The 27,583-nt window shown below is 34.0% G+C and overlaps 3 protein-coding genes across 3 annotated transcripts; all 3 read left to right on the forward strand.

The window, feature by feature from the left end:
* Nucleotides 809–1,801, forward strand: LOC18594359 (mitogen-activated protein kinase kinase kinase 2). Its single transcript, XM_018124322.1, has one exon. It carries the CDS (start codon nt 809–811, stop codon nt 1,799–1,801), a length of 993 nt encoding a protein of 330 aa, XP_017979811.1.
* Nucleotides 7,721–20,479, forward strand: LOC18594362 (probable leucine-rich repeat receptor-like serine/threonine-protein kinase At3g14840). Its single transcript, XM_018124845.1, has 24 exons — nt 7,721–7,967; nt 8,095–8,269; nt 11,455–11,526; nt 11,638–11,706; nt 12,517–12,588; nt 12,708–12,779; nt 12,974–13,045; nt 13,124–13,195; nt 13,301–13,372; nt 13,478–13,549; nt 13,655–13,726; nt 14,348–14,422; nt 14,742–14,807; nt 15,111–15,173; nt 15,280–15,315; nt 15,437–15,477; nt 16,445–16,830; nt 16,985–17,183; nt 17,807–17,971; nt 18,188–18,306; nt 18,422–18,632; nt 18,817–19,054; nt 19,392–19,542; nt 19,855–20,479. The coding sequence occupies exons 1-24, from the start codon at nt 7,877–7,879 to the stop codon at nt 20,248–20,250; spliced, it is 3,057 nt and encodes a 1,018-aa protein (XP_017980334.1). The 5' UTR covers nt 7,721–7,876; the 3' UTR covers nt 20,251–20,479.
* LOC18594363 (protein trichome birefringence-like 41) lies at nt 23,098–27,535 on the forward strand. Its single transcript, XM_007021888.2, has 5 exons — nt 23,098–24,005; nt 25,272–25,443; nt 26,539–26,714; nt 26,836–26,994; nt 27,085–27,535. The coding sequence occupies exons 1-5, from the start codon at nt 23,737–23,739 to the stop codon at nt 27,377–27,379; spliced, it is 1,071 nt and encodes a 356-aa protein (XP_007021950.1). The 5' UTR covers nt 23,098–23,736; the 3' UTR covers nt 27,380–27,535.

The following is a 27,583-nucleotide window of genomic DNA, read 5'->3' on the forward strand; positions in this document are numbered from 1 at the left end:
CCCATTAACCCAAAACTACAAACAAAGCGGCAAACTGACAACCCATTTTGGCCCATGAGATATTAATTCAGACCCTCCCCGCGTTTTTCCAATTCCCGAATTCAAAGAGATAAAGATGATGATGATGATGGTGAAGACGAAAGCGTTCAAGGGATCGAACATGTTCATGTCACGAAACCTCATTACACCCCAAACTCCCCCCCCCCCCCCCCCCCCGGCCGAAGTATTCGACAGGCTTCACGGCGTTCTCAAGGATAGCGGAGAGCCCCAAGTCTTCCTCTGTCACGACCACGATGACTTCCACGTCATCTCTTCCACCGATCACGCAATCCCTTTTTTTTTTCCGCCATTCTCACTTTACACAAATATCTGAAATTATTTTAAATCAATTTCCTGCATATCAGGAGATTTTTGAACGATCTGTTTCTGATTGTATTGTTGCTTCAGATTTACTGTGGTTTTATTCATAAGAAATCTTATTATTAAATTTGGAATAATAATTCCTTGTTTTTACTGAAATCGGAATACTTGGTAGATTTTGCTTTTGGACAAAAAAACTCTGAGATATTATAGAACCCAAATTCTACAAGCTACAGATATTCCTAAACCCACCATGATTCGTATGGGAGGACTTTATATATAACCCACTCCAGTGATCGGCGTTGCGAAGGGTATAATATTACATTCTGAAGTCGAAAAATCTCTAACAGATTTTCCAAGAATCTATTGCTTTCGTTCCTTCATCTTTTGCTTTGCTTGGGGCTCTGATTGTTTCTCGAGTCGTAGGGTTTCCATCGTCATATACAGCATGAGTAGTACGAAGTCTGGTTCAAAAGTAGCAACAACAGGATATTCATTGACGAAAGATCTGACTATGGATTGGATCAAACTGAAAACCCTTGGCGAGGGATGTTTTGCAGTTGTGGATTTAGTGAAGATAATAAAGCCTATGTCTTGTATACTTGCTGTTAAATCTTCTCCTTTCTCCTGCCCCTCACTTTCCAAGGAATACAAGATCCTTCAACAGTTTCTTGGTTGTCCGTATATTGTTCAATGCTATGGTGCTATGATGAGCCTTGGATATTCGGAGCCTTACTTCAACTTGTTTGTTGAATATGCTCCTGAAGGGAATCTTCTCAATTTGATCCAGAAATTTGGTGGTAAAATACCAGAATCTTACGTGAGGTGTTATATCAGGATGATACTTGGAGGGCTTTGTGATATTCATAAGAGAGGTTACGTACATTGTGATCTCAAACCAGAAAACGTCCTTGTTTATCCTTCCAATCAATACGGTTTGTTTACTTTGAAGATCGGTGATTTTGGCTTAGCCAAAGAACCTGAACAAAGTGATGCGCCAAAGGCAACACCTGACCCCTTGCCTAGGTTTCAAGGTACGCCAGCATACATGTCACCAGAATCTCTCAGGGATGGGAAAATCACTGCTTCTATAGACATATGGTCGCTAGGATGTGTTGTTCTTGAGATGATGACTGGAACACGGCCATGGACATCTACCAGGAATCCAAAAGATTTGGCAAAGAAGATTGCATTGACAAACGATTTACCATATATTATACCGGACAACATGTCCACGGAAGGGAAAGATTTCTTGATGAAGTGCTTTGCTAGGGATCCCAGTGAACGTTGGACTGCCGACATGCTGATAAATCATCCTTTTCTCATTCCGGACTCTACCTTATTGGCTCCACAGAGAAGTTTTCTTCAAGATCCTTTGCCAGATACTTCAAGTTGTTCGGAGAGACAACCTTCGTTTTCCAGCATACGTGCACTCTTTTAAAGCTTTCTTCTTTTTTGCGCATGTATGTCAAATTAAGAAATTGGTAGGAATTCTCACTCACTCAACTTTGGTGAGGAGGAAATATTTCAGAATTGTATGATTGGTTGTATCTGCATATTTCAGTTTGAACTTTTATCCTTATCAATGCTTGATTAATGAGAGTATTCTTATGAAATTTGCTCAATTGCTCGTGCCTCATGGGGATGTAGTCATCATGATTCCAAAGATTCTACCAACTGACCGCCTAGTTTTTTGACATAAAAAATTAAATTATATTTACGTGATTATGCATTTATTAAACCTTGGTACCTTGACATTTAGATACCAAACTAAACAAACATTTGACTAAGCAATGACCACTACAGTGTACAAAATCTGAGACAAAGCATTGATATAATTTTTGCTTTGGGACAAATAATTCTTGCTATCATCATTCAGAATGTCTACTAAACCATATAGATTATAAGCATTGTACTAAAGCATATAAGTTATGTAAGGAAAAGATATTTTCTCCTTTTTTTTCTCTCTACTAGCCCCAAAGTCTATAGCAGCCATTCTCATGCTATGAATATTTATATTTACCACCAATTAAAGAAACATGTTAGAATGATAGGTAATACCATGCTGATGAGGTTCTTCTTCTTCCACTTACTCATGCTCGAGAAAATTGTCGAGACCTTGGTTCAGAATTTATGCTCTTTTGATTGTTGTTTAGGAAAGCTGGCATCCTGTTATGTGCTTGTGCCATAGAGCTTAATGAGTGATATCTGTATAGGTGCCTCCTTTTGGTTTGTTTAGCCTTGTGGTCTTGTATGATGGCTGCGATTTTTGTTTTTGCAGCATTGATTTTTGTTGTGGTTGTGCAGCGTTTGGGTCATGTAATTGTACGAGGAGTCTTCTTGCAATTGTACAAGAAGTTTTATTGTCCAAGTAAGATTTCATACCATAGGAAGTCTTTAGACAGAAAAACTAGAGACTTGCAAACAACATTCTGACTACGAAGGTTAATAAAAAATAATTTAAAAAAAACATTTTAAAATATTATTCACATTTGAAACTTTTGATAAATTCACAAAATACCGAATGGTCCAATAAAACAGCAACAGACCCAACACTGAAAATTAAAAAATTGAGAAAGCCAACCTTCTGCTTAAAAATACATTTTTTTCAAACCTTAAATTGCAATGCAATTACAACAATAATGTGCTTTAATACTATATACTTCGATGTTATCTAATTAATAAAAAGATTATCAATTATGGAGAATAAAAAATTATCAATCAGGAATTTAATGTTAATTCAATTAGAAAATATTATAATTTTAATAGTCTCACACACACACACATATATAAACAAAATTAAAAATTTTCCAAGTTTGCTTATCCTGTTTAGTTAAAATAGCAGTACACATGATATAAACAAATATAAACTTATTTTTATAAGTTTTTGCATTTTACTGACAATGTATATATTCATTAATTTGTCTCTAAGTTTTACTTTATTTTTATTGTTAAAGGAAGAAAAATTCAAAACCTACTCTTAGACCAGGAGACTTATGATTAAGTCTAACGTTTAGATGCATAATTTTCCTTGTTAATTGTCAAAAACAAACGTTATAATCATTGAAGACCAATTTTTACATTTGTCATCCCTTAATATATATCTAAAAAATCATTTAATCTTCTTGTGGACAACTACATTTAAACAAAAGTTATATAGATTTGTTTACCTGAATTTTTTTATCTGAATTTTTAAGTAGTAAGCATCTCTCTTTCTCTCTCTTTACCTGAATTTTTTTCACCGGAAAGTTTATTGACTCTAAACGCACTAGATCCGATTTGTTCATGGATTGTTCGTATGTTCTCAATGAACAATTTATAATTGATGCGTTAATTATTAATTATTAATTCAAAAAGTATTTATCAAACCAAAAGCAAACCCTTTCCTTTATAAATTAATAGACAGGTGTTGATGCAAGTAACTTTTTTTTACTTAATCAAATAGATTCATTTAATTATGTATTAAAAATTTGATAAAAAGTCAGGTCTATATCCTAATTAAACAGATCGAAAAGCAGGTTTAGCAGCATCTCAATAAGAGACTGTTTGAATTCTTTACAAAACTAAACAAAGTAAAGGGCAATCATTTAACCCCATAATCAAGCATAAACCACATTCAAAACATAAAACTAGCAGTATCAAGATCATATTAAAGTTACACCAAAACAGAGTATAAACTAAACACAAAACTCATATACAAGTAAACTTTTTTCTTTTGAAAGGTAGGCATTTGCATTGATCAATCAGGGAGTTGGATGTTCCCTGTAACTATATACAAAACCGAAGCCCAACTTTTGGGTAGCTGTAACACGGACCCTATCATCATAACAAGCCAAAAGGAGGGAAGCATTTGCTATACACAAGACAAAACAGAGACTAGCACCCTGGGAACAGAAAGCACGGCTCAACCTAGATTAACTATGAGTCAACCAGACTTGAAATAATATTGGCCCATACACAATAGAATAATCAACAAGCTCAAAAATTCCTTTGGCCACAATATTAACTGACACCAACATCCACTTCACCTCAGTAGTCCCATAAAACCATGCTCCCAACACAATGGTAATTGTAGCAGGTAATAAATCCCAAAGCAAACAAAAGTTAAATAAAGGAAGGGCATCACCTAGACCAACACCATTTGGAAAAGGAACTTAAAATAAGGAACAAGGGCGCGAATACCTGCATGACACAATTAAATCCACTGGAGGGGGACCATTTGATTATTGACTCCTTCAACTATTTCTCAATGATGTCGTAGGTTGATCCAAACTCCCATACACCACCATCTCTTCTTTAAAAATTTCCAGCAGATTATAATTTCTTCTAACTCCTGTTTTGGCTAATGAATCAGCCTCTGAATTCGCTTTTCCCAATTTCAGTGTTGAAAGTCTCAACGTGGAGCAGCCACTTTTGAACTCTACAAGGTGCACCTTTGGGATTCTTAATCCAAGATACAGCATTAAGTGAATCGCTTTTAATCTCAAGCTTGAAGCTGTATCCCCAATCAAATGCCACAAAAATAAGGAACGTTTCCCTTATTGCCTGTAGCTTCGCAAGATTAGTCTCTGTTTCCTATTGACCATGTGGAAATAGCTCTAATTGTATCTTGTTCATCTAGTAGTATTCCACCGATCCATGCCCTTTTGGGTTCCACCATCGACATTAAACTTTTGGATAAAATACTCTCATTCTCTAACTTTTAGTTATAATTTTATACGAGTTCATTAATTTTCAAAATGAACAATCCACTTCAAAAAAATATTTTTTACTAGACATATAAATCTAGTTATTAGTCAACCGTTAATGTTTTTTTTAATTTAATGACGTAATAATATTAAAAAAATAATTTTCTCTTTCATTAATTTTAAAAATTATCATTATATAAATTATAATTTTTTACTTTTAAAATTTTTTTCTCTTTTTTACAAAAAAAAAAATTCTCTTAGGCCACCTCGTGGTCAGTGGCATCTGGTGCTCCCTAGGAGAAAAAAGACCGATCTAATACTTGCTCCCATGCGAGGGAGCACCAGCCCCTCCCCCTAGGGAGCACTGATCTGGTGCTCCCTCCCTTGGGAACCCCAGATCAGTGCTCCCTTCCCTTTGGAGCACTGATCTAGTGCTCCTCTTCCTTGGGGAGCACCTACTGTGGGTGGTCGCCCGGTGATAGAGAGCATCGCTTGGCAGCCACATTGTTTGAGAGAAAAAAATAAGAGAGAAAGAATAAAAAGTATTTTAGTTTTTCATACTTTTTATTAAAGGTGTTTGCACTTTTGGGTTTCATTGTTTATTTTAAAAATTAATTAAACTTGTATGAAATTATAACTAAAAATTAGAGAAGTGAGTATTTTAACCTAAAATTTATCCACCCATCAACTAAAGCAATCCAAATAGTGCCCAATCTAGTTTTCTTCTCTTTTTGCGGTATAGTCATCTTCATGGAAAACTTACAAATATCCAATGTGGAGTTGGCATCATTGGCCCATTTTGCTTTAATCCACGGTGCCACTCATAATTTGATGAGGTCATAGAATCTCAATTTTTACCTTGAAATGTCATTTCATTCTGAAATAGCTAATTGGATCATATCATCGCAAAAAAAGGTATTATCCAAATTTTCTTTACATTCTCACTTAGGGGGACCAATATCCATGAAATGAGGAAGGACTTAGCATTATTAAGAGCCACCCACTTGATATTCCATTCATTACACCATAAGGCCCGTAGTTTCCATGTTTCAAGACAACCAAAGAACAAATAGCCAATCTTTTCCATATCAGCTCTACAAAAAGGGCAAGTAGCCATTTCTACACCTATAAGACCTATGCGGACAAGTTCCTATTTCACTGCAATCTTTCCCAAGATGAACAGCCAGCAGAATACCTCCACTCTATGTGGTGCATATCCTCTCCATATCTCCCCATATACAAATAATTACCATACACAAAAGGAGCATGCCCTTGTTGTATAAGTTCAAAGCTCATATAAAAGAAAGTTTTACTTTACTAATGTTAGTTAGTATTAAAATGTGAAATGCAAGGGTAAGCTTGTGACATTGATGCGAGGCCACATAGCAGTTTGTGTGGAAATTTCGTAGCGGAAACAAAAGAAAATAAGAGCAAAATGCAGTTATTATGAACCCAAAGGGTCTAGCTACCAAAAGCCAATCAATGTTGACGACTTTAGATTTGTAGCCAAATGGAACACCTAATTGAAATAATATATGGACCTAACTTTTTTATGACAGCTCCAATACAACAAGGAAACATGGATAATAATCCTTTTGTTGGTATATGTCTTTAAGCCAATTGCATTAATCAAGGAATATGAATTGTCATTTAATGCATATTTATTCGTATAACTATATGTAATAAAGGTTTTTCTTTGTGTTAATGCAATAATAAAAGGTTATTAAGTACTAATTGGATGAAACTTATGAAATATAAAAGTTTTATAAAAATTTGTAAAATTATTACAATTATGAAATTACTATGCATCAAAACTATGTTCCATCATTACTGCTATTTGTGACAATGGTGTTGACTTTGTTATTGTCCTTATGATAACTACTAAGGGATTGTATATTGTTTGGCAGGTAGATGCTAGTAAACGCCCAGCAGCTACTAGCAAAGCACTGAGTATATTGCCTAGGATTCTCATTTTTTTTGGATTTTGGTTTAAACCCTAGCTTAGATGATTTATTTTGTTTAAGCACAAAACTTTGTCTTCTATCATGTTAGCAAAAAAAGAAATTAAGGTTTTTTTTTTTGTTTTAAAACATTAAGCCAATCCTTTTTTAACATGTGTATGGGTAAAAGGACATACAAATTAATCGTAATCAACAATATTTAATAACGCGTCATCTGTCACGTGACAATGAAATCATTAAAATGACACATCAAACTTGTCATATGACAGATGATGAAGTATAAACGTATGGTTTGTACCGTTGACTAATAAAAGTTAGTCCATATTTCATGAAAATGGTTTATTTGATTTGAAGTAAAAATATAAAAATTTAATTGAATGAAATAAAAAAGATAGACTCTTAATTAATTTTTTTTTTTATAATTCAAGAACTTGTTTAGATACTTAGTTTATATATATATATATATATGGTATACTTTTCAAGAAAGTGTAATTGTCTTAATCATTAAAGGAAGAAAGCAGGATTCCAGTTTCCATCGTTATCTATGGGACCTTAATTCATTGTATTCTCATGTAGGACTTTTATACAACTTGGTACTATATGATAAAATTTTTTTTATTAGAAGTCATACGAACATCCACTAACTGTACAAATATAATTGACTTGACTCAAAATTGTTCACCCCCTCTTTCTTTTTCTATTTAAGACGGCCAGATACTATTCTTCTTCTTCTTCCCCTTGCCTTTGTTTCATTTCATAGAAAGTCCTCAAATATCTTTATTAAAACCCAATCTTTCTAGCTATTTTTGTTCTTCTTTCAGTTCAAGCAAATTAAGGAGCTCGCGAATTCCTCCTCAACATTCTAAGATGTTCTCTCCTCGACTTGTTTTCGCTTCAATATTCATTGCCATTTGCCTCTCAATTTTTGCACTTGGAGCTACACCTCCGAATGGTGAAGGTAATCCAACAGTAAATGTAGAGAGAACTTGGCTCAATTCTTTTTGCTTTCATTAATCCTTTTCATTTTGTTTGAATTTTTCTTTTTTTCTAATTGGGAACTACTTAATTATGTTATATATGCATAGTGGAAGCTTTGAAAAGCATAGTGGAAACGTTGGGGAAGAGAGACTGGAACTTTGATGTTCCATGTAGTCAAGACAACAATTGGGAAGAGAAAGTAGGTAGCAGCCCCTTTTATGCTAATAATGTCACCTGTGATTGCTCCTTCTCTAATAACACTACCTGCCATGTGGTCAGCATGTAAGCATCTCTCTTTCCCTCTCTTTAAATTAATTTTTTTAACTGAAAAGTTTATCGACTTTAGACGATCTGTTCATGAATTGTTCGTATGTTCAGAAATGAACAATTTGTAATTGACGCGTTAATTATAAATTATTAGTTCAAAAAATAATTGAATAAAAGTAAATCATTTTTTTCGATAAATTAATAAACAGGTGTTGATGCAAGCAAATTTTTTTTAAGTCAATGAAACTTGATAGATATATGGATTAGAAACTTGATAGATATATGGATTAGAAACTTGATAGATAGTCAGTTTTATATCCAAATTAGACAAACTGAAAACAAGTTTACCAACATCTCAATAAGAGAATGTTTAAATACCTTACAAAACAAAAGAAAACAAAGAAAAATCATTTAGCACTAGAATCAAATTTAAACCACATTCAAAACGTAAAACTAGCAAAATCAAAGTCATATTAAAGCCACACCCAAAACAAAGTATAAACTAAACACAAACTTACCATATACAAAAGGAGCATACCGTTGTTGTATAAGTTCAAAGCTCATATAGGAAAAAGTTTTACTTTACTAATGTTAGTTAGTATTAAAACCTGAAATGCAAGGGTAAGCCTGTGGCAGTGATGCGAGGCCAGACATTAATTTATGTGGAAAGTTCGTAGCAGAAACGGAAGAAAAAAAGAGCAAAATGCAGTCATTATGAACCCAAAAAGTCTAGTTACCGACAACAACTCAGTGTTGACTAGAGACATTGTAGCCAAGTGGAACACTCAATTGAAATAATATATGGACCCAACTTTTTTATGACAGCCCCAACACAACATGGAAACATGGATAATAATCCTTTTATTTTCATTATCATAACAATTAAGAATGAAATGAGATTCAATCCAAAATTTTTAACATAACGTTATGCTTGTTGGTATGTAATATACTTGAACTTCTCAATCTTTAACATAGTGCGGCATTTCCCTATGTTAATTTACGGTATAATAATAGAGCTTATCTTTTTTGTATCTAAAAATGAAAAAGAGGTATAGAGTGCTCCTTTTACAAGGACAAAATAAATTTAATACATAGAAATAATAAATGAAAAAAAACATAATATAACATATATAACCATGTTGAATAAATTAACTAATATATATATTTTTTACTACATATAAGGAAACTCAAGAGAGAGAGAAGATTCTTATTGTGGACATCATTTCTCTTAAGGAAGGGTAATAATTAATTAGGTCAAGTTTTGATTGTTGAACAAACTATATACAGTATGGACAAGGGAAAGGAAAGTAGAGGAAATGAAAGAAAGAGAAAAGAGGAGGCAAAAGAGGATAAGTAAACCCACCAGGGACATTATTAAATTAATAAAAAATTATTTTTTAGACTTGCGGGTAGAGTCTTTAGTGTCATGATCTGCAGATACATCACTAGTTTAGTCCGAATGGACTGCCAAGTCAGTCCACATGTAAGGGATCATCAACTATCATCCTGGCAATCAAGCAAAGTATTATAAAGTAGTTAGAATACTTTTCAAAAATAATTTTTTTTTTATTAATTACTTGCTCGTTGAGGAAGCATAGTTTTAGTACTTTATTTTTCTTGTACTTTAAGGAATTTTAGATTAGATACTTTAATATTTATTTTTACTTACGCACTAAGTTTAGGTTAAGTAAACTATTATAAATAGCACCTTTAAGAGTCATTGTAAGACAATTAAATCAAGTTTACCGAATCAAGTAATTTACTTTGTATTTAGATTTTAGGTAATTTGTTTTTCTTTCATTAGAGCAATAATACTTACTTATTCTCTCAAAAAAAAATTTATAATTAGTGGATGGGAGATTCGAACCCTACTCTTTAGGTAAATCAAGTTTACCGAATCAGGTAATTTACTTTGTATTTAGATTTTAGGTAATTTGTTTTTCTTTCATTAGAGCAATAATACTTACTTATTCTCTCAAAAAAAATTTTATAATTAGTGGATGAGAGATTCGAACCCTACTCTTTAGGTAGAGAATCAAGCACCAACCAATAAGCCAAATGCTCAGATGCATTTATTCTCTCAAAATTCTTTTTTCATATTTATTTACTTTGTTTTTCTGTATTGTTCATTAAGAAACCTCGTTTAGATTTGCTTAGTTTTATGAAAATAAGATTATTGCGCCGCATGAAACTTGGCTAAAGTTCTAAGCCGTGACACATGGACGGGTGATTTTAGGTCTAACTTAAAGGATTATTAAATTAATATAAATAAATATTTTTTATTTTATTTTAATTTTAAATATAAAAATATTTTTAATATTTAATGATAAATTAAATTTAAATAGGTCTAAATAGATGGGCTAGACCCAAACTTGACATTTGGAAGTGTCCATTGGGTTTGGCCTGCTCCAGCTTGCACCATGCATACCTCCAAAGGTAAAGTCTTTATAATTTGAATTAATTTCTTAAAAAAGAAAAGGAAAAAGGTAGAACAAATAGTACTTCATTGATTTTGTTTGGTTAAGGTGGTGGAAGGAAAAGAAAAAATAATTTCTTGCTTTTTTATAATTTTTACAATCATATATAGTTGAATTAGGATAATTAATTCTTCTGTACATTAAAATTTTTCGGGTGAAGAATCTTTCCCTTAAAATCCCTCCAATTTTGAGGGTTTGAGGTGATCTTTTCCCTTAGACATCAAGATGTCTACCAACCGATTCATTGGGGTTAACTTTAATAGCAAGTGAATATAGATATAAATGTAGTAAGAGAGGATTTGAATAAAATTCTTAAAATAGAATGATACATGCATCTATTATTAAGTCAAACACTGATATTATAAATATAAATGATAAGAAAAGTGAGTTTGTGATTGAAAAAAGAGAGGTTCCCACCATCCCTTGTTTAAATTAGAAGGGACCCTCCCATTACTTTCTTTTTCAATTCCATCAATTCAAAATCTAATCTGTTTTATTGAGATAAATATCTACTTTTATGAATGGATATAATGCTTAGATGCAATCCAAACATATATATAATATTAACACAAAGGTCTTTCACTTAAAGTAATTATAATTGCAACAACAAACTAAGAAGTAAATACTCAAGAGTCTCACTTCAATCTGTACTTATCTTCAACTGGTAGAAAGTAGTATATGTTGAATAATACATAAATAACCCTATGGTTTTTGTTGGAACAGACTATTCAAATCACAAAATCTTTCAGGTACTCTCCCAACAGAACTAGCCATGCTCCCTTTCCTCAAAGAAATGTAACAACCTTTCCAAACTTGTTTCTTCCATCATTTTATACCTCAATAAATTATATACTTGTGATTCATTTTCCTTATGATTGACTTTGTTTCTTGTAATTCTTCTTGCAGTGACCTCACTCGCAACTATCTCAATGGCGCCATTCCCCCACAATGGGGATCTATGCAATTGACACACATGTATGTATGTGTGTATATATATATATATATTATTTAAATACCCAATAATCTTAACTTTTCTACATTTCATATTATTTATTCTTTTTATTTCCAATTGAATGTCCATTTTTCCTTTTTAGTCCATTCCAAAACTATGTTTACTTTGCCTTTTTGAACATCAACAACTTTAATGTTTTATGTTTTATATTAATTTTTTTAATTTTTTATATTCAAAAGGTATAATATTAAAAAAAATTAAATTATTTAAAAAAAATTAAATAGACTCTTTTTTTATTGCGTTTAACTAAATCTCTATATTTTTATTTTATATCAAATCAACCTTATAACTAATAGTTGACTAATTGTTATTAATTAAAATGCTACTAGTCATTTTATATTCACGTGACGCTGACGTAAAATTGATGTGAATCGTGAAAATTGTGATATAGCCATATTATTATGCTATGTGATCATCCATTATGACATGTCAATATGTCATGGTATTATTAAGTCAACGTCACCTAGTATAAAATGATAAAAGATATTTTAATTAAGTCAATTATTAGTTATAAAAGTTATTTGACTCAAAATAAAAATATAAAAATTTGATTAAGCATAATAAAAATATAAAAATTTATTTAAATTTTTGTAAATAGTTTTGAGGTTTTTTCAGATATTATGCCTATTAAAAACTATAGTTTATCAATACTAAATTGACCAAAAGAAAAAGAAATTTATCCATATTATAATTTTTTGAAAAAATAATTAAATGCACTCAAAGTCAAAGTGTTTTGTTATAAATCTCTGTAATAAAAATGTATGTTATTGCAGTTCCCTTCTTGGAAATCGTTTAACAGGTTCAATCCCAGAAGAGCTAGCAAGCTTAAGCAATCTTACCAGCTTGTGAGTTGGTTTGTAGCAAGTTCTAGTATATATTTCTCATTTCATTATGACAACTTTATAGAATATTTGTTATCAATGTCTAATGAGTCTATTTTATTTTATTGAAAAAATGTGCTTAGAGTCCTTGAGCACAATAACTTTGCAGGGAATTTGCCTCCAGCGCTTGGGAATCTACCCAAAATTGAGAGAATGTGAGAGACTCTTCCTTTTTAAATTCTAGCTAAATTTCATTCACAATTGGTATTTTTATGCTTATAACATGAAGCATCCACCATTAAGGGTTGGCTTTGGCTCAAGTGGTTTGTATATACGTCTTATAACCTATTGCTATTCTCTTTTCTTTAATTAATTGGTTCATGACTCATTGTTGTTGCTGGTGTTTCAGGTTTCTTAATTCCAACAATTTTACAGGAGAACTGCCTTCTACATTTGCAAGGCTTACTGCATTGACGGACTTGTAAGCTTCTATGCTCAGATGGAATTACTATAAAATGTACTATGCTAAGTAGTTATGACTGTTTTGTTTTCTCAACAGTCGGATTGGAGACAACAACTTCACAGGAAAGATTCCTGACTTCATCCAAAACTGGGTTCAGCTTAAAACATTGTGAGAGCTTTAATATTGTGGTATAGTTTGAAGTGTCATTTTTGTCATTAGAAATATTGTTTTTTGTTTCAATCTTTTAAATAAACCCAACTTTGGTAATGACAGATATATTCAGGCAAGTGGTTTGAGTGGGCCAATTCCTTCAGCTATTGGTGCTTTGCAAAATTTAACTAAATTGTAAGCATGGATGTTAAATTTCAAAGATTTTAGTATGTAACTTGGGAATTGGGATGTTGTTGGTTTTATCACTATGTTTCTTGTTTATTAAATGTCGGCTTACAGGGTAATTAGTGACTTGAATGGAGCTGAAGGACCTCTTCCACCACTTGATAATTTCACTAAGTTGGAAATACTGTGAGTAAAACTCTGAGATATGGCAGAGATTGATAAAAATTCTGAGCTTCTTTCTTTATTTTTTTGTGGCAACTTAAATAACAAACATTTGTGATTGTATTACAGAGTTCTGAGAAGTTGCAAACTCATTGGAGACCTACCTAATTCTCTTAGGGAATTGACAGCTTTAAAGAAATTGTTAGTGTATTCTTTCCTTGATTGAAGAAAAGCTCTTTCAATTTTATTACAGCATATATCTTTCTATTTGAAGAATAATGATGTTCTTCTAGTCGTTTGTAATGTTATTATGATTTTTTGTTTTTTGGTTCATTCCACCCCTAAGATGAGTGAACCATCCGGTTCTATTCCCAGGTTCAATGTTATGTTATGTTGACATAGAGGAAGAATAGGCGTTGTAATTTAAAGAATCCAGACCTTAAAACAATTCATCTTGACCACTCATTCTGCAACACAATCATGCTGCTAGCAGCATGCAGAAAAGTCCTTGCTCATGGCTCAATTTTAATTCTTTTTTGTTCTAATATGTGTAGTTGTTCACAGACTAATATCAGTTCACCGACCTGCAGTTCGTAAATGTGCTTGCACATTTGGTGTGCATTTCAAGGACGTCAAACTGTTCATGCATGTGCAACTTAGCTAAGGACATATTTTATATTCCTTAGCAGTTCCTTTCTTTTTCTTTGTTTCTGCTTTTCAATTGTGAATTTGATGCAGTTGTTCTGAAGCTTTTTTGCATTCTGAGAAAATTTTCCAAGACAGCATTGGGTTTGGGTAACCGTTTTGTAAATTTTCTTGCAGAGATCTCAGCTTTAATAGACTCAGTGGAGTAATTCCACCCACACTTGATGTTCTTGGCAATCGCCTGAAACACTTGTAAGCAAATGATTTTGTTTTAGTGAAAATTTTCTTTATCAGACAACCAGCCATCTTCAGCCATATATCTTCTAACCCAAACTTGTCCCTCTGTCAGAGGATGGATAACTACAGTTCTACAAACTGGAGGTTTACAAGACATTAGGAAACTTTTATGACCATTGAACTTTTAAGTTACTAAAATTGACTATTCTCCCGGCCATTATATATATATCAGAACTATTCTGTTTCAATACACACAGTCTTTTCATCAAAACTAATAAATCTTCCTTTAGTGCAGAATATCTAATTGCAATAACATCATAACTCCTTCTATCAGGTATTTAACTGGAAACGTTTTTACTGGACCAATCCCTGATTGGATATTGGAAAGACAAAAACCAGTGTAAGATTCTCTTCCAAATGTTGTATGACATTATATGCTTGATAAGTTTGATCATAACACATTTCCTATTAACCAAAAAGAAGTTTGATACTTCAATTGACAAGGTGAAACTTGTATACATAAGTAAGTTTCATTTGTATAATCCTGCTTTAGCTGTGGCTATGCCCGTTTGACTCAAAAAAAAAAAATGACTGAACCAAGGAAATGAGATAACAGTTCATTCTGTCTAAAACTCAATCAAAGAGAAAGTCATAGATAAATGGGATAACCGTTTAATGGATGCGCTGTACTACTTTCATGTAGGGATGTTTCATATAACAATTTCACAAGCACAAGCGATGCAAATTGTGGAAATGGGGAAATTTTGTAAGAATGTTATTTGTTTTTTCTTTTCATTCTTGTGAGTTTTGGTGTTTGAGTGGATCTTTGATAAAAACAGCTAGATTTTTCTAATATGTGCTATTGACTCTAGGAACCTATTTGCAAGCATTTCAAGGGGAAAGAACTCGTGAGTTTTAACTTACTTTTTTCTTAACACAATATCATTGAATTTTCATTATCTTTGAGTGACTGCAATTTTGCTGTTATAATGCTTGACATTTTCCTGGGGCTTTTAATCGTTTTATCAGAGGAATCGTTTCATGTTTGGGAATCACTCAATGTCAACAAAGTAAGTAAAATTATATACTTCTTAACAATGTTAGGATGTCTAATAGCTCTGTAATGCTTTGCCTATTTCAATGTCATACACTTCTTAACAATGTTAGGTTCTCATATTTCCTGTATGATGCTTTTGCTATTTTTGTTTCAAGTTTTTCTTTGAGGGGTAATGGTGGGGGTGAGGGTGGGCTTGGAAGAGGTTGAGCGAAGCAAACGATTTAAAAACTCAAAAATGTCGTTTTAAGTAAAAGGTCTTGAACTAATTCTGGCTATGGTGCTAGTATTTTAAGTAAAAGGTCATGAACTCATTCTGGCTATGGTGCTAGTGTATCTATTGGGTCTTCTTGTCGTGAATAAAATGAAACATAATTTCATGTGAAATCTGTCATAGACCTGCTATGTTTTCTGAGAGGAATTACCTAAAGCACTGTAAGGAGAAAAAGGAGGGGGATTGGTCTTATGTGGCTTTGTGATAATATGCATCAGCTTGCGTACAAACTGCATACTTGAGAATATGATCTCTCTTTTTCTTTCAAAAACCACCAATCTTTCTGCATATGCTCTAACTTTTGTTGCTATATGACCAACTGCTTGCCCCATTTGAGATTGAAAATTTGCTGCTGGGATCCATTATCCGTGTAACTTGTGCTTAGCTGTCTCCTAAAAAAAGTCTGTTTTAACTTGTGTTGCGGGGGAGATTTTATAGCTAAGCACTTGGTAGATTAATTGTAAAGAAAAACTTCATGGATGTGTACAAAGAGCTACCTCTTTTTGGTAGTATTGCAGCAAAAACATGTAGGACACGTCCCTAATATGAGATAAGCTGTGCATAAAGAAACAGAACACACCTAAAACCTAGCAGTCTACCAGCAAGAACAACCAAAATTCAGAGCCGTTTCCTTTTGAAACACATGGCTCCTGCACAAAATGTTAAGAGCAGTTTCATTTTCCCTGAACTGTTGTTTTGTATACCTCAGCTTCGCACTTTCTGCATATAAACTGTGGAGGGAAACAAATACCTGTTAGTAATACCACATATGAAGGTGATTCAACAGAAGCTAGTCCTTTAAGATTTTTCAAAGGTGGAAATAATTGGGCATTTAGCAGCACTGGTTACTTTGAGGATGATGCTGAACAGCCAAACCAGCAAAACGACAAGTTAATTATTGAAAATACACAACTTTCTATGCGTGATCATGAACTGTACACGACTGCTCGACTTTCACCTATCTCTTTGACTTACTATGCATTCTGTCTGGTGAATGGAACTTACAATGTAAGCCTCCATTTTGCGGAGATACGGTTCACTGGTGGTCAAAACTTTAGCAGCTTAGGAAGGCGGATATTTGATGTTTACATTCAGGTATTTTAATATTAATCTTCTTACAAAGTTCTCGTGTAGTAGAAACTTCACATTCTGCTTGAAGGAGCTTTGGCCATCCAACTCCAAAAGAATAATTGCCTTTCCTACATGTTCCTGCATAGACAGTTCAGTTAAAAGGAATGGATAATTGCAGGGCAAGCAGGAGCTGAAGGATTTCAATATTGAGGATGAAGCAGGTGGGGTTGGCAAGCCAATCATTAAAAATTTTACTGCAGATGTGAATGATAGTACTCTGGAGATCCGTTTCTACTGGGCTGGAAAAGGAACAACTTCTATTCCAGAGAAAGGAGTTTATGGTCCTCTTGTCTCAGCTATCTCTGTTTTTAATCCTGGTAGGTTGCCCACTATTGCAAGATTCTTCTTGTCTATAATCGTTGCTATTGACATGGTTTATGTTCTGTACTCAGTATAGCTAGGAAATTTCATTCAGATTGTGCTATTTGTGTTCCTTAAGATTCTAGGAATTTACATGCTGTAACTTCAGAATGTGTTTATTTTTGCTTCACCTTTTTTATTCTTATTTCTTAGTTTGATTCAATGAATTCTAGTATTCAAGAAAGAATCTTGCTAAATGTACTCACTTGGATGTATTTCTAGGACATTATGGTAGCCAAATATGTGGATTCAGATGCCATTGGATTTTATTCTTTTTGTTCTTGAATAAGTTTGAGGCAGAAAAGATTTCCATTTGAGATCATCAGGATGGAATGGTTGTTTCCATAGCCTTCCATTGAGTGTTTTCCTTAATTCTACAGAAAAGTTAGGCCAGACAAGAGAATTTGACTGTTTACTATACCCCCCACTACCTGTTCTTTTCTTTTCCTTCATTTATTTATTTTATGATTTGATCACAACCTATATATTCTCCATGATTTCCAAATAATTGAGTTATGCTTTCAACTGACAGTGTCATCTCATCTTTGTAAATAACTCTTCTATAATTTTCTTCAACTAGGTTATAAACCACCACCACCACCGTCAGAAAATGGGGGTAGTAGTACTGTCATCTCTGCAGGTGTGGTGGTAGGAATTGTGGCTGGAGCAGCATTTGCCATCTTCCTGATTGGGGGTATCCTTTGGTGGAATGGCTGTTTAAGACAGAAGAGTACCTTGGAACGAGGTATTTATGGAACCGTCTTTATCTAAACTTGTAGAAAGGATATGGTACTATGACCAGGACATCACCTCCCCGTTCCCCTTTCACCATTTTGGCAAGGAGTGGTAAACATAATTGGTGTCAATTACCCCATTTAGACCTGACTCAAGACTATGGGAATACAAATATTTTAGAACCTATATTATTTGTGCTTCTCATTTAGCTTAGCTTCTTCCACAGATCTAAAAGGTCTAGAGTTGCACACCAGTTCCTTTGCCTTAAGGCAAATTAAAGCTGCCACAAACAACTTTGATGCTGCTAATAAGATTGGAGAAGGTGGTTTCGGTCCTGTTTACAAGGTATCATGGGCAAACACAATCTTTCTTCTGATGCATGTGTGATCACCATTCTTATTGCGGCATTTCCTCCAGGTACTTTATTGTTGATTGAACATGTAATTTTTTTCAAACGCAGGGCACTCTGGCAGATGGCACAGCAATTGCTGTTAAGCAGCTATCTGCTAGATCAAAGCAAGGAAATCGTGAGTTTGTGACTGAGATTGGAATGATTTCAGCTCTACAACATCCTAATCTGGTGAAGCTGCATGGATGTTGCATCGAAGGAAATCAATTGATGCTTATATACGAGTACTTGGAAAACAACAGCCTTGCTCGTGCATTGTTTGGTAGATATTGTCCCATTATTTGCTTTTACTCCCTTTGGTATTAGTGATATTCAATGATATGCTCACACACGCACACGCACAAGCACACGCAACAGCCAAGCACATGCTAATGCTTGTAATTAATAATCTATGAAGAGACGTATGTTTATCATATCTGAGCTTCTCTTTTTTTGGTTATTAAAAGGCCCAGAAGAATTTCAGTTGAAATTAGACTGGAGAACAAGGCGGAAGATATGCATTGGTATAGCAAGAGGTTTAGCTTATCTCCATGAAGAATCAAGGTTGAAGATTGTCCATAGAGACATTAAGGCCACCAATGTGTTGCTTGATAAGAATCTAAACCCCAAAATATCTGACTTTGGTCTGGCCAAGCTTGATGAAGAGGATAACACCCACATAAGCACCCGAATTGCCGGAACTATGTAAGTATATCTGTTTAGATTGATTGTCAATGTGTTCCTTTACTTCATTTATATGCATTTTCCTTTTTCTCAAATGCCAATGTATGATAGAATATTTCCTAAAGGATATATCTACTGGCACAGGGACAGAGAAATTTGCCTATCTACATTTTCACTTTCACTTGAAGAAACATTTGGCAGTATAGAAATTTCTAGGTTAGGTGCTCTCTAGTGCAACTTGACACAGTGATTTGGTCTTTGGCACAAAGGATCAAAGATAAATGTTATGCTAATAGCAATCTATAGAAGTGACTGACGCAAAAAAAGCTTTATTTAATTAAGCTTCTTCACTTTGCAGGGGCTACATGGCACCTGAATATGCATTGCGTGGTCATTTAACTGATAAAGCAGATGTATATAGTTTTGGGATCGTGGCCCTTGAAATTGTTAGTGGCAGGTGCAACACTCAAAACCGGTTAAAGCAAGAATCTTTCTATATCCTTGATTGGGTAAGTAAGCTCTAATTCTCTCTTCCATTGTTTATTAATGTTGTTATGTTGTCTTACCAAAATTAAATGAGAGAGGTCTGTTAAATGACTAATCTCACAACTATCATGCTTGTACAACAAAGATTGAGTTATTGAAATGCAATACTACTTTGATCTTTAAATGAGGGAATGCTTACTCTTCCAGGGTTGCAGTTTTCTGGATATGTGCATGTTTCATTTTTATTATCTCAAGTGGAGCTTATGTCTTTGTCAGTTTTAAGTGTAATATTTCTAAAATGAAAATTAATGTAGCGATTAATTTTGTGTTTCTAGGCTCAAATTTTGAAGGAGAAAGGGAGCTTGTTGGATTTAGTCGATCCAAGGATAGGCTCTAATTGCAACATTGAAGAGGTGATGGTAATGATCAATGTGGCTCTCCTATGCACTAATCAAACTGCTGCATCAAGGCCTTCCATGTCTTCTGTGGTGAGCATGCTTGAAGGAAGGGATGCAGTTCCGGAGTTCGTTGCAGATTCAAGTATTTCTACTGATGAGTTTATCACTGCAATGAAGTTGTATCAGCAAATTGAAGAAAATGAAACAGATAACAGTCGGACAATGAGTGGCCCGCTAGCAAATGTGCCATCAACTTCTTCTACTTCTGCTGCTGATCTCTATCCAATCAGTTTGACTTCCAGTTATTGGCAGAACAGAGATTCAACAAATTAAAAAAAAAAAGTGTCATGATTAGCTATCAGAATACCTTAAAGGAAAGGTACAACGAATATTTTTCTTGTGTGAAGTGATTAAGTTGAATGTGCATTTGCAAAGATTAGCTAGTGTGAAGTGATAATTTTATATATATCAACAGATCGAAAATACTTAAAAACAATTTGTTATTGATGGAAGCTGTTTGTCCTTTCAGACAATAATCCAAATCTATGATTCCTTGTCCTCATTTTGTTTCAAATATCAGAAAGGGTAGTGAGATAACAGGCCAACAGTATCCGCTGAGCAAAAAAAAGGAAAAAAGGCCAACAGTATATGCAGGATGAGGATTGTTATAAGCTATAGCATATAGTTGGCAGGAGGTGTCAGCCACTTCTAGAGATTATGGTTGTTGCTTTTTGGATACTTAGCATTCTTGTTTTTAACTTCTTGATGCAATATTTTAAGAATTCCATAGCAGTTTTTACCATGGCAGTAGCGATTCAACAGTGATGGTAAAGGCAATATGCAAAAACGGACAAGTGTAACATCTAGTGCAAAGCACTGTTATAAACAGTACTTTTGATTCTGTCTGAGAAATTTCAGGAAGTTTCAACCCTGCTAGAACTTGGAGAAACCAGGTAAAAGTGGATTAGTGCAGAGTAGCAAAAATTTTGGCCTTTGCATTTCTTTGTTTTGTGTAAGAAATTGAGAGACAAGGACATTAAACCATCTATATGCGTTCCATTGCCCCTCTCTTCATGAACACAATAGAAGGAAACATTTCTAGGCACTTGAGTTACTTTTATCCCAGACCGTAAGTACTTACAGAGCTTATCCATTTGTTTGCTAGGCTGAACCCAACTGGTTAATTCCACTTCTAGAATTAGAATAAGGGTCTGCTCACTTCATTCATATTACTTGTCATACGCATGTCAACTTCAGATACAACTCATTCTATTAAGAAACTTGAATAATCCTGCTCAGCAGCAGCATTCAGATAAATTGTTGTCAGTTAGGCATTCATCTATCTCTCCATTTCAAGAAATCCTTGTCAATGAGCCTTCATGGATTTGTTCTTGGCATGGAAACCATACAAAAGAGGCTACAGAGGGGGTTCATTACCGCTGTTCAACAATGGACGTTCCCCCTAAATCAAATCTCTACTTTATTGTATTTCTTTTCAAGTAAACAAGGAAACAAGAAAAGATGAATCAGTAGAGTGAAAGCAACAAAAGTTTATAACCAATCATGGTGTCACAACACAAACAAGTTTTGTCTGTCTGCAAAAAGTCTTGGAGAAACCCAATTGCAAAAGGAAAACAAAAGCATCAAAAAATTTGTCCAAGAAAACAAAGCCCAATTGCACATAGTCTCTGTTTTTTTCTTCCCTTTTTTGTTAGGTTATCAGCTAGGATTTCTTGCATCACAAAAAATCATCTTGGTCCCAAGTCTGTTAATTGGCAGTTTTCCAAGTTGGGTTATGGAATCCTATACCTTGATGCTATGTGTCAGCTTCTTAGCTTGGCTTTAGGCAGTTGCAAACATCCAATCGTTGAGTGTCAGGATTTAGGAGTGATGATCCAACCATGCACAGCGAAGTCTAGAAAACTGTGGTGAACTTTGCCACTTCCAATTACGTGCACAAAACGAATCAAACACATCTTAAATGAGAGAAGGCAGTATATGGGAGCTTGGACCTTAGTTCAATCCTATGTAGTAATAACTATGTACTATTAATGATTTCTTTTCAGATTATTTCTTTTCTTTTTTTTTCTAAGAAAAATAGAGAGATGACAAATCTAAAGATGCACCACATGGATTGTCTATATATGATGATGGTAATAAATACCTAACACTAAATAAATTATTACCTTCATTTCATAAGTATTGTCTTAATTTGGTTGTTTTACTTAAAATTCAAATATTTGATTAAATTATATTTTAACAAATATGTTCAAAAACTATTTATTCATAGTCTTGAAAGAGTAGTTTTCTTTTAAATTTTAATTAATAATAATTGACATATAAAGAGTGATTAAACTCGAAAAAGTTTGATCGAAAAATAAACTCAAATACTAACTATGAAATGGAGGGAGTAGAATATTAGCACATTAAAATAAATTTATAATTTTGATTAAAATATTTCTTGTTAAGTTACAAGTAATGATTCTAGGTTTGAACATGTAGAGTCATTAATTTTAGTCAAATGAAACCATTAAAATCCTTATTATCAATTTTTTTTTAAAAAAAATCCATTAAAATCCCAATAATGTAAACCTATTGTAAGTGTAAATAAGTGTTTTCTCTATTTCGAATTAACTATTCACTTGTGAAATGATATAAATTTTTAAAAAATAAATTTATTTTTTAATTTATAAATTTTATCTTAGAATAATAACATAAAAATTAAAAAGTATCTATCCTAAAGTTAAAATTTCAATTAAGGGTAAGACTGAAAAGCGTTTCTCCAGGCATTACATTGAAACATCTGATTAACATTGACATTCAACTTTGAACGTACTGTAGTTGTAATTAAATTGTGGTAACTGCTAAAAGTCAAGGACCATGTGTCATCCCTTTCCCTTGTGTAAGAGTAAAGTTACAGGCTGTGACATTGTTATTTCCCCATCAATCAGGACCCACAAATGCTTTGTCTACGTACGTCTGATCTGCTCTCGACTTCTGCATCGTGATCCTATTGTATCAGCAAGCAGCCAATCTTTCCTCTTGAGTGAGAATTCACTTTTCACCCCCCAACAAAAACTTGCAAAAAATGAAAAGCCGTATCCCCTGCTGTCACTGCTGCTGCACCCACTTGTCTCTGTCTTCCCCTTTGCAGGGCCATGCATTCACCATGGCGTCAAAAATATTTAAGTCAGTATCTTGCTGGGTTAAATTTTGTCATTCTGTCGTATAACAGGAAAGTATTGTATACACTTTTTTCTATTATGTTATTAGATGTGGACTTGATATATAAAGTAGTAATATGTCAGTATAAATGAGTCTGCAACTTAATAATAAGAACAACTCTGTCAGTTTAATAATAAAGTGCTTATAGATTCATATATGATAACTATTTTTGACATGTTAGACTTAAAACTGTTGTGATGAAAAGAATTTAACAAAACTGATAACTGTTCTCATTCATTACCATTGAAAAAGAGGCCAAAGAAAACAAAAATGTTTTAGTTAGTATTTGTGGTACCATATGGCTAATGACACAATGGAAAGGCTTATATATGTAAACTTCTTCGAGTCTGACATAGATATAATGGAACACAAACACGCTACTATATAAAGATGTAACAGGCCAGGCTTGGCCAGGCCAGAACACATCTCTGAGAGAGAGAGAGAGAGAGAGAGAAAGAGTGGCTCCCTGTTTCCCCGTCTCAAGTCCCATATTTTTTTTTCTCTTATTTGAAAAAATCTCTCTCTTTCTTTCTCTCGTCTTTTTCTCTGTCTCTGTTCCTCTCTTTCCCTGTTTAGAGAGAGGTAACAGGCACAATGGGGTTATGGGTTCATTCCAGTTTCCTTGTTTCATCATCATTGTTCATGGTTTTGGGTCTTGTTTGCCAGGGAAATGCGGCTGCCTATGGCCCTTCCCCTGGCTGTGATTTGTTCACAGGCAGGTGGGTTTTTGATCCGTCTTACCCTCTCTACTCTGCGTCTGCTTGCCCTTTCATTGAAAGAGAGTTCAGTTGCCTAAAAAATGGACGCCAAGATCTGATTTACACACAGTATAGATGGCAGCCTCTTGGTTGCACCTTGACAAGGTACCCCCATTCTATCTCCTCTTACTTTATCTCTTTCTCTATCCTCACTCGTGAATAATTTGCTGCTCCTTTGTTTGAAAAATGAAAAAAGTAAGGTTAGTGGTTGATGTATAATGAGCTCTTTAGCCTCCATTTTAACACATTAAAAGTAGGAGTTGTCTCCAATTGGTAGGAAAAGACAGGTTATGGCCAATGGGGGCTGAACATTTTTTATTGTATGCCAGTTCAATATAGTGATACTGGCATATTGCTAGTATGGAAAGATGGGGGGAGGTCACCATGGTAAATTTATGTTTGTTGTGGTGGCCACAGGCCAGCAGTAAAGTTGGTTTTATTATGCTACTCTGGACGCACTCAGTTGGGGCTGCCGTTGATTTAATGTAGGCAGTAGTCGCCAAGCCTAAGTGAACCCTTTCATTGCTACATAAGTTTAGGTATACCTAAATCCTCAGCAACTCTCTCCTTTCTCATTTTCACTCAAGAACTCAGATTTTAAACTTCTTTGCAAGAAACACGCATTCGGTTTGGATGATTTATCAAGCATCCCAACCATAGTTAAAGTACAAGATACAATTCTATAAACATGGTTTTGCAACTCAATCAATTGCGATGTACATTAAAAGTTGTATCATAACCCCATTGACAGGTGACGGTGAAATTAAAAAATTTACGAATTAATCTATTCATTTATTAGCAATGAAATTTTTAAATTTCACAAATGAAATTAAAGAATTAAAGAATTAACACGCATTTATTTAATAATTTATTTATTAATTCTTTTTCCTGTTAGCCTCTTTAATCATTTTCTTCCCATGTGAACTGCATTTCCTCTCCTTATGACACACATCAAAGCTATATATTGGACTTCCATTTCTCACATCACGTGAACTAATCTTTACTTACGAAGCGCGTGGGTAAATGTCGCTTGGCTTTGCTTTGCTGAAGACGGAAATGATTGTTAGCACGCTGATTGGTCATGTTTTTGGCACGCTCTCAATCAGCGCGTGGAATATAAAATGTGATGTATAATTGACATTGATTCTCTAATGGAACTCTTGTTTCGTGCTGTCGACCTCACGAGATCTGCGGTGGGGATGTCTTTTCCGTATCTCACTTTTTGCCCTAATCTTTTTATCCTATTTCGATTGGATCCTTCAATTGAAGAATTTAAGATGTTGTAGGATTTTCATACTCATTTTGGAGTATTAAGTAAATAATTTCATTTGGGTTGATAACAATTAACAATTTGTGTTTTCTTGTTTGTAGATTTAATGCATTGAACTTCCTAGAAACGTTTAGAGGGAAGAGCATAATGTTTGTGGGAGACTCTCTAAGTCGAAACCAATGGCAATCCTTGACATGCATGCTTCACTCTGCAGTTCCCAATGCCGAATTCAACATTACTAGAGTAGGAGATGTCTCCACATTTGAATTCCTGGTGCGTTAAACCCTTAATCTTTTCCTTTTGCTTCACAGTTTTTACGTAGGAGGCACTGTTTTCGGTATTAAATTCGGGGATTTACAAGTTCTTTCTTTCCTAGTTTTTAAAAATTTCTTAAGAGTTAACATGATCATCAAGTCCAAATTTGTGATTCAAATTCCTATCTCTTTAACCAAAATACAGCATAAACTTGGTGATAGTATTCAAATTTGTTACTATACTATAGTTTAATGTTGAAAATGTTGCCATTATACCTCAATTACATTAAATTTTGTTACCAAGCGATTATTTTGATTGATTTTTAGATAAAAATTAACAATATTAAAATATGATAATAAAATTTAACGCAATTAAAAATATAATGATAAAATTTAATATTGAATCATAACATAGTGACAAATTCGAAATTTATGACATTAACTTTAGCAAAAGCTTTCTTGTGGTTAATGGTAGAATAGATTTCATTAAAAACAAAAGGGTGGTGGGCTGGATAATATGATTGTCATTTCCTATCTACATGTGGTAGTTTAAATCTCTGCAACACTCATCTATCATATCAGACCAGACAATTGTAAAAACTTTTTGTCACGATTTAAATAATCATTTTGTATTTCACTTGCTGAAATTGGCTACCTCTTTAGCTTGTCATGGAAGGCTTCTCGATTTTCCATTGGTTCTCCAGCAATGTTACCATCAATGTGGTCCTTTCACTGTCCATTTTCCTTATGTTAAAACCGCAAAGGAACCTTTTTGTGAAAGAATTTAAGAGTCTGTCTGTATTGTTCACTGGTCAACTTCACAGTGGTTAAATCTTTGTCATGTGCCAGGCACCTATGGCAATCAATTTCCATTGGTCTAAATGGAGATCCAATAACAGAGAAACAAATTCAGTGTTTTCCTTAAATGGGTATTCTTCTGATAATCAGAATTGCTATTAGGCATCTGCTATACTGATCCAATAAATAAGATAAAAGCAAGCAGTAACGTACATAATGGTTGTCATTGATCAAAATTTTAAAATTAGATTACTGATTAATGTTGTAATTAGGTTGTTATTTGCAAACGCTCATCATGATTTGTGCAAATATGCAGGATTATGGAGTTAAGGTGATGCTTGATCGCAGCGTGTATCTGGTAGATGTTGTGATGGAAAAGATTGGTAGGGTCTTGAAGCTTGACTCAATCGAAGGAGGCAAGCTATGGAAAGGAATTGACATGCTTATCTTCAATACCTGGCATTGGTGGAACCGTCGCGGACCCACTCAACCGTAAGCTAGTAGCTACCATTATGGTTTTCCTTTTTGTGTTCTTTTCTACAAGAGAAAAACACTGCGACTAAATATGTTCTTAATGGAATGTATATTGGTGGAATTTGATGAATTTTTGCAGATGGGATTTCATTGAAGTAGGAGGCGTAATTAAGAAAGATATGGATCGAATGCTTGCTTTCGAAACAGCTCTCAACACATGGGCTAGATGGGTGGATGCCAACATTGATCCCGCCAAATCTCTGGTCTTTTTCCAGGGAATTTCTCCATCGCATTACAAGTAAGCTTGACAATGCAAGCCCCTTCATAATCAGAATTTTCACTATCTGATAGTAATGAATCTGACATGGTTTAGAATTTCTTATGCCAGTGGATCATCTTGGAATGAACCCAACGCAAAGAACTGTCTAGGGCAGAAGCAGCCATTGCTTGGTACAACATATCCAGGAGGTCTACCACCAGCTTTAGATGTGCTGAAGAAAGTTTTAAGCACAGTGAAAAAACCTGTTAAGTTGCTAGATATAACCATGCTCTCGTTGCTTCGCAAAGATGGACATCCTTCAATGTATGGGCGTGAAGGACCGACAGGAATGGATTGCAGCCATTGGTGTCTTGCAGGAGTTCCAGATACTTGGAACGAGATTCTTTACAATCTTATTCTTTGAACATCGATTTGTTAACATGAACTAATAATGTCATAATGATGATCAATTGCTCATTTGATTCCTACCTCACTATCGGCTCATTACACAGAGCTCATGTGATGCGCTAGAGGCCAACGTGTAAACTCTTCCGTACAAATTTAGTTCTCTTTTCCTTAATCCGAATCCATTAATATTATTTGATATTAATTGCAGTTAAGTCCCAAC

Source organism: Theobroma cacao, chromosome 7 (genome assembly GCF_000208745.1).
Source record: "Theobroma cacao cultivar B97-61/B2 chromosome 7, Criollo_cocoa_genome_V2, whole genome shotgun sequence".
Classification (NCBI taxonomy): Eukaryota; Viridiplantae; Streptophyta; class Magnoliopsida; order Malvales; family Malvaceae; genus Theobroma; species Theobroma cacao.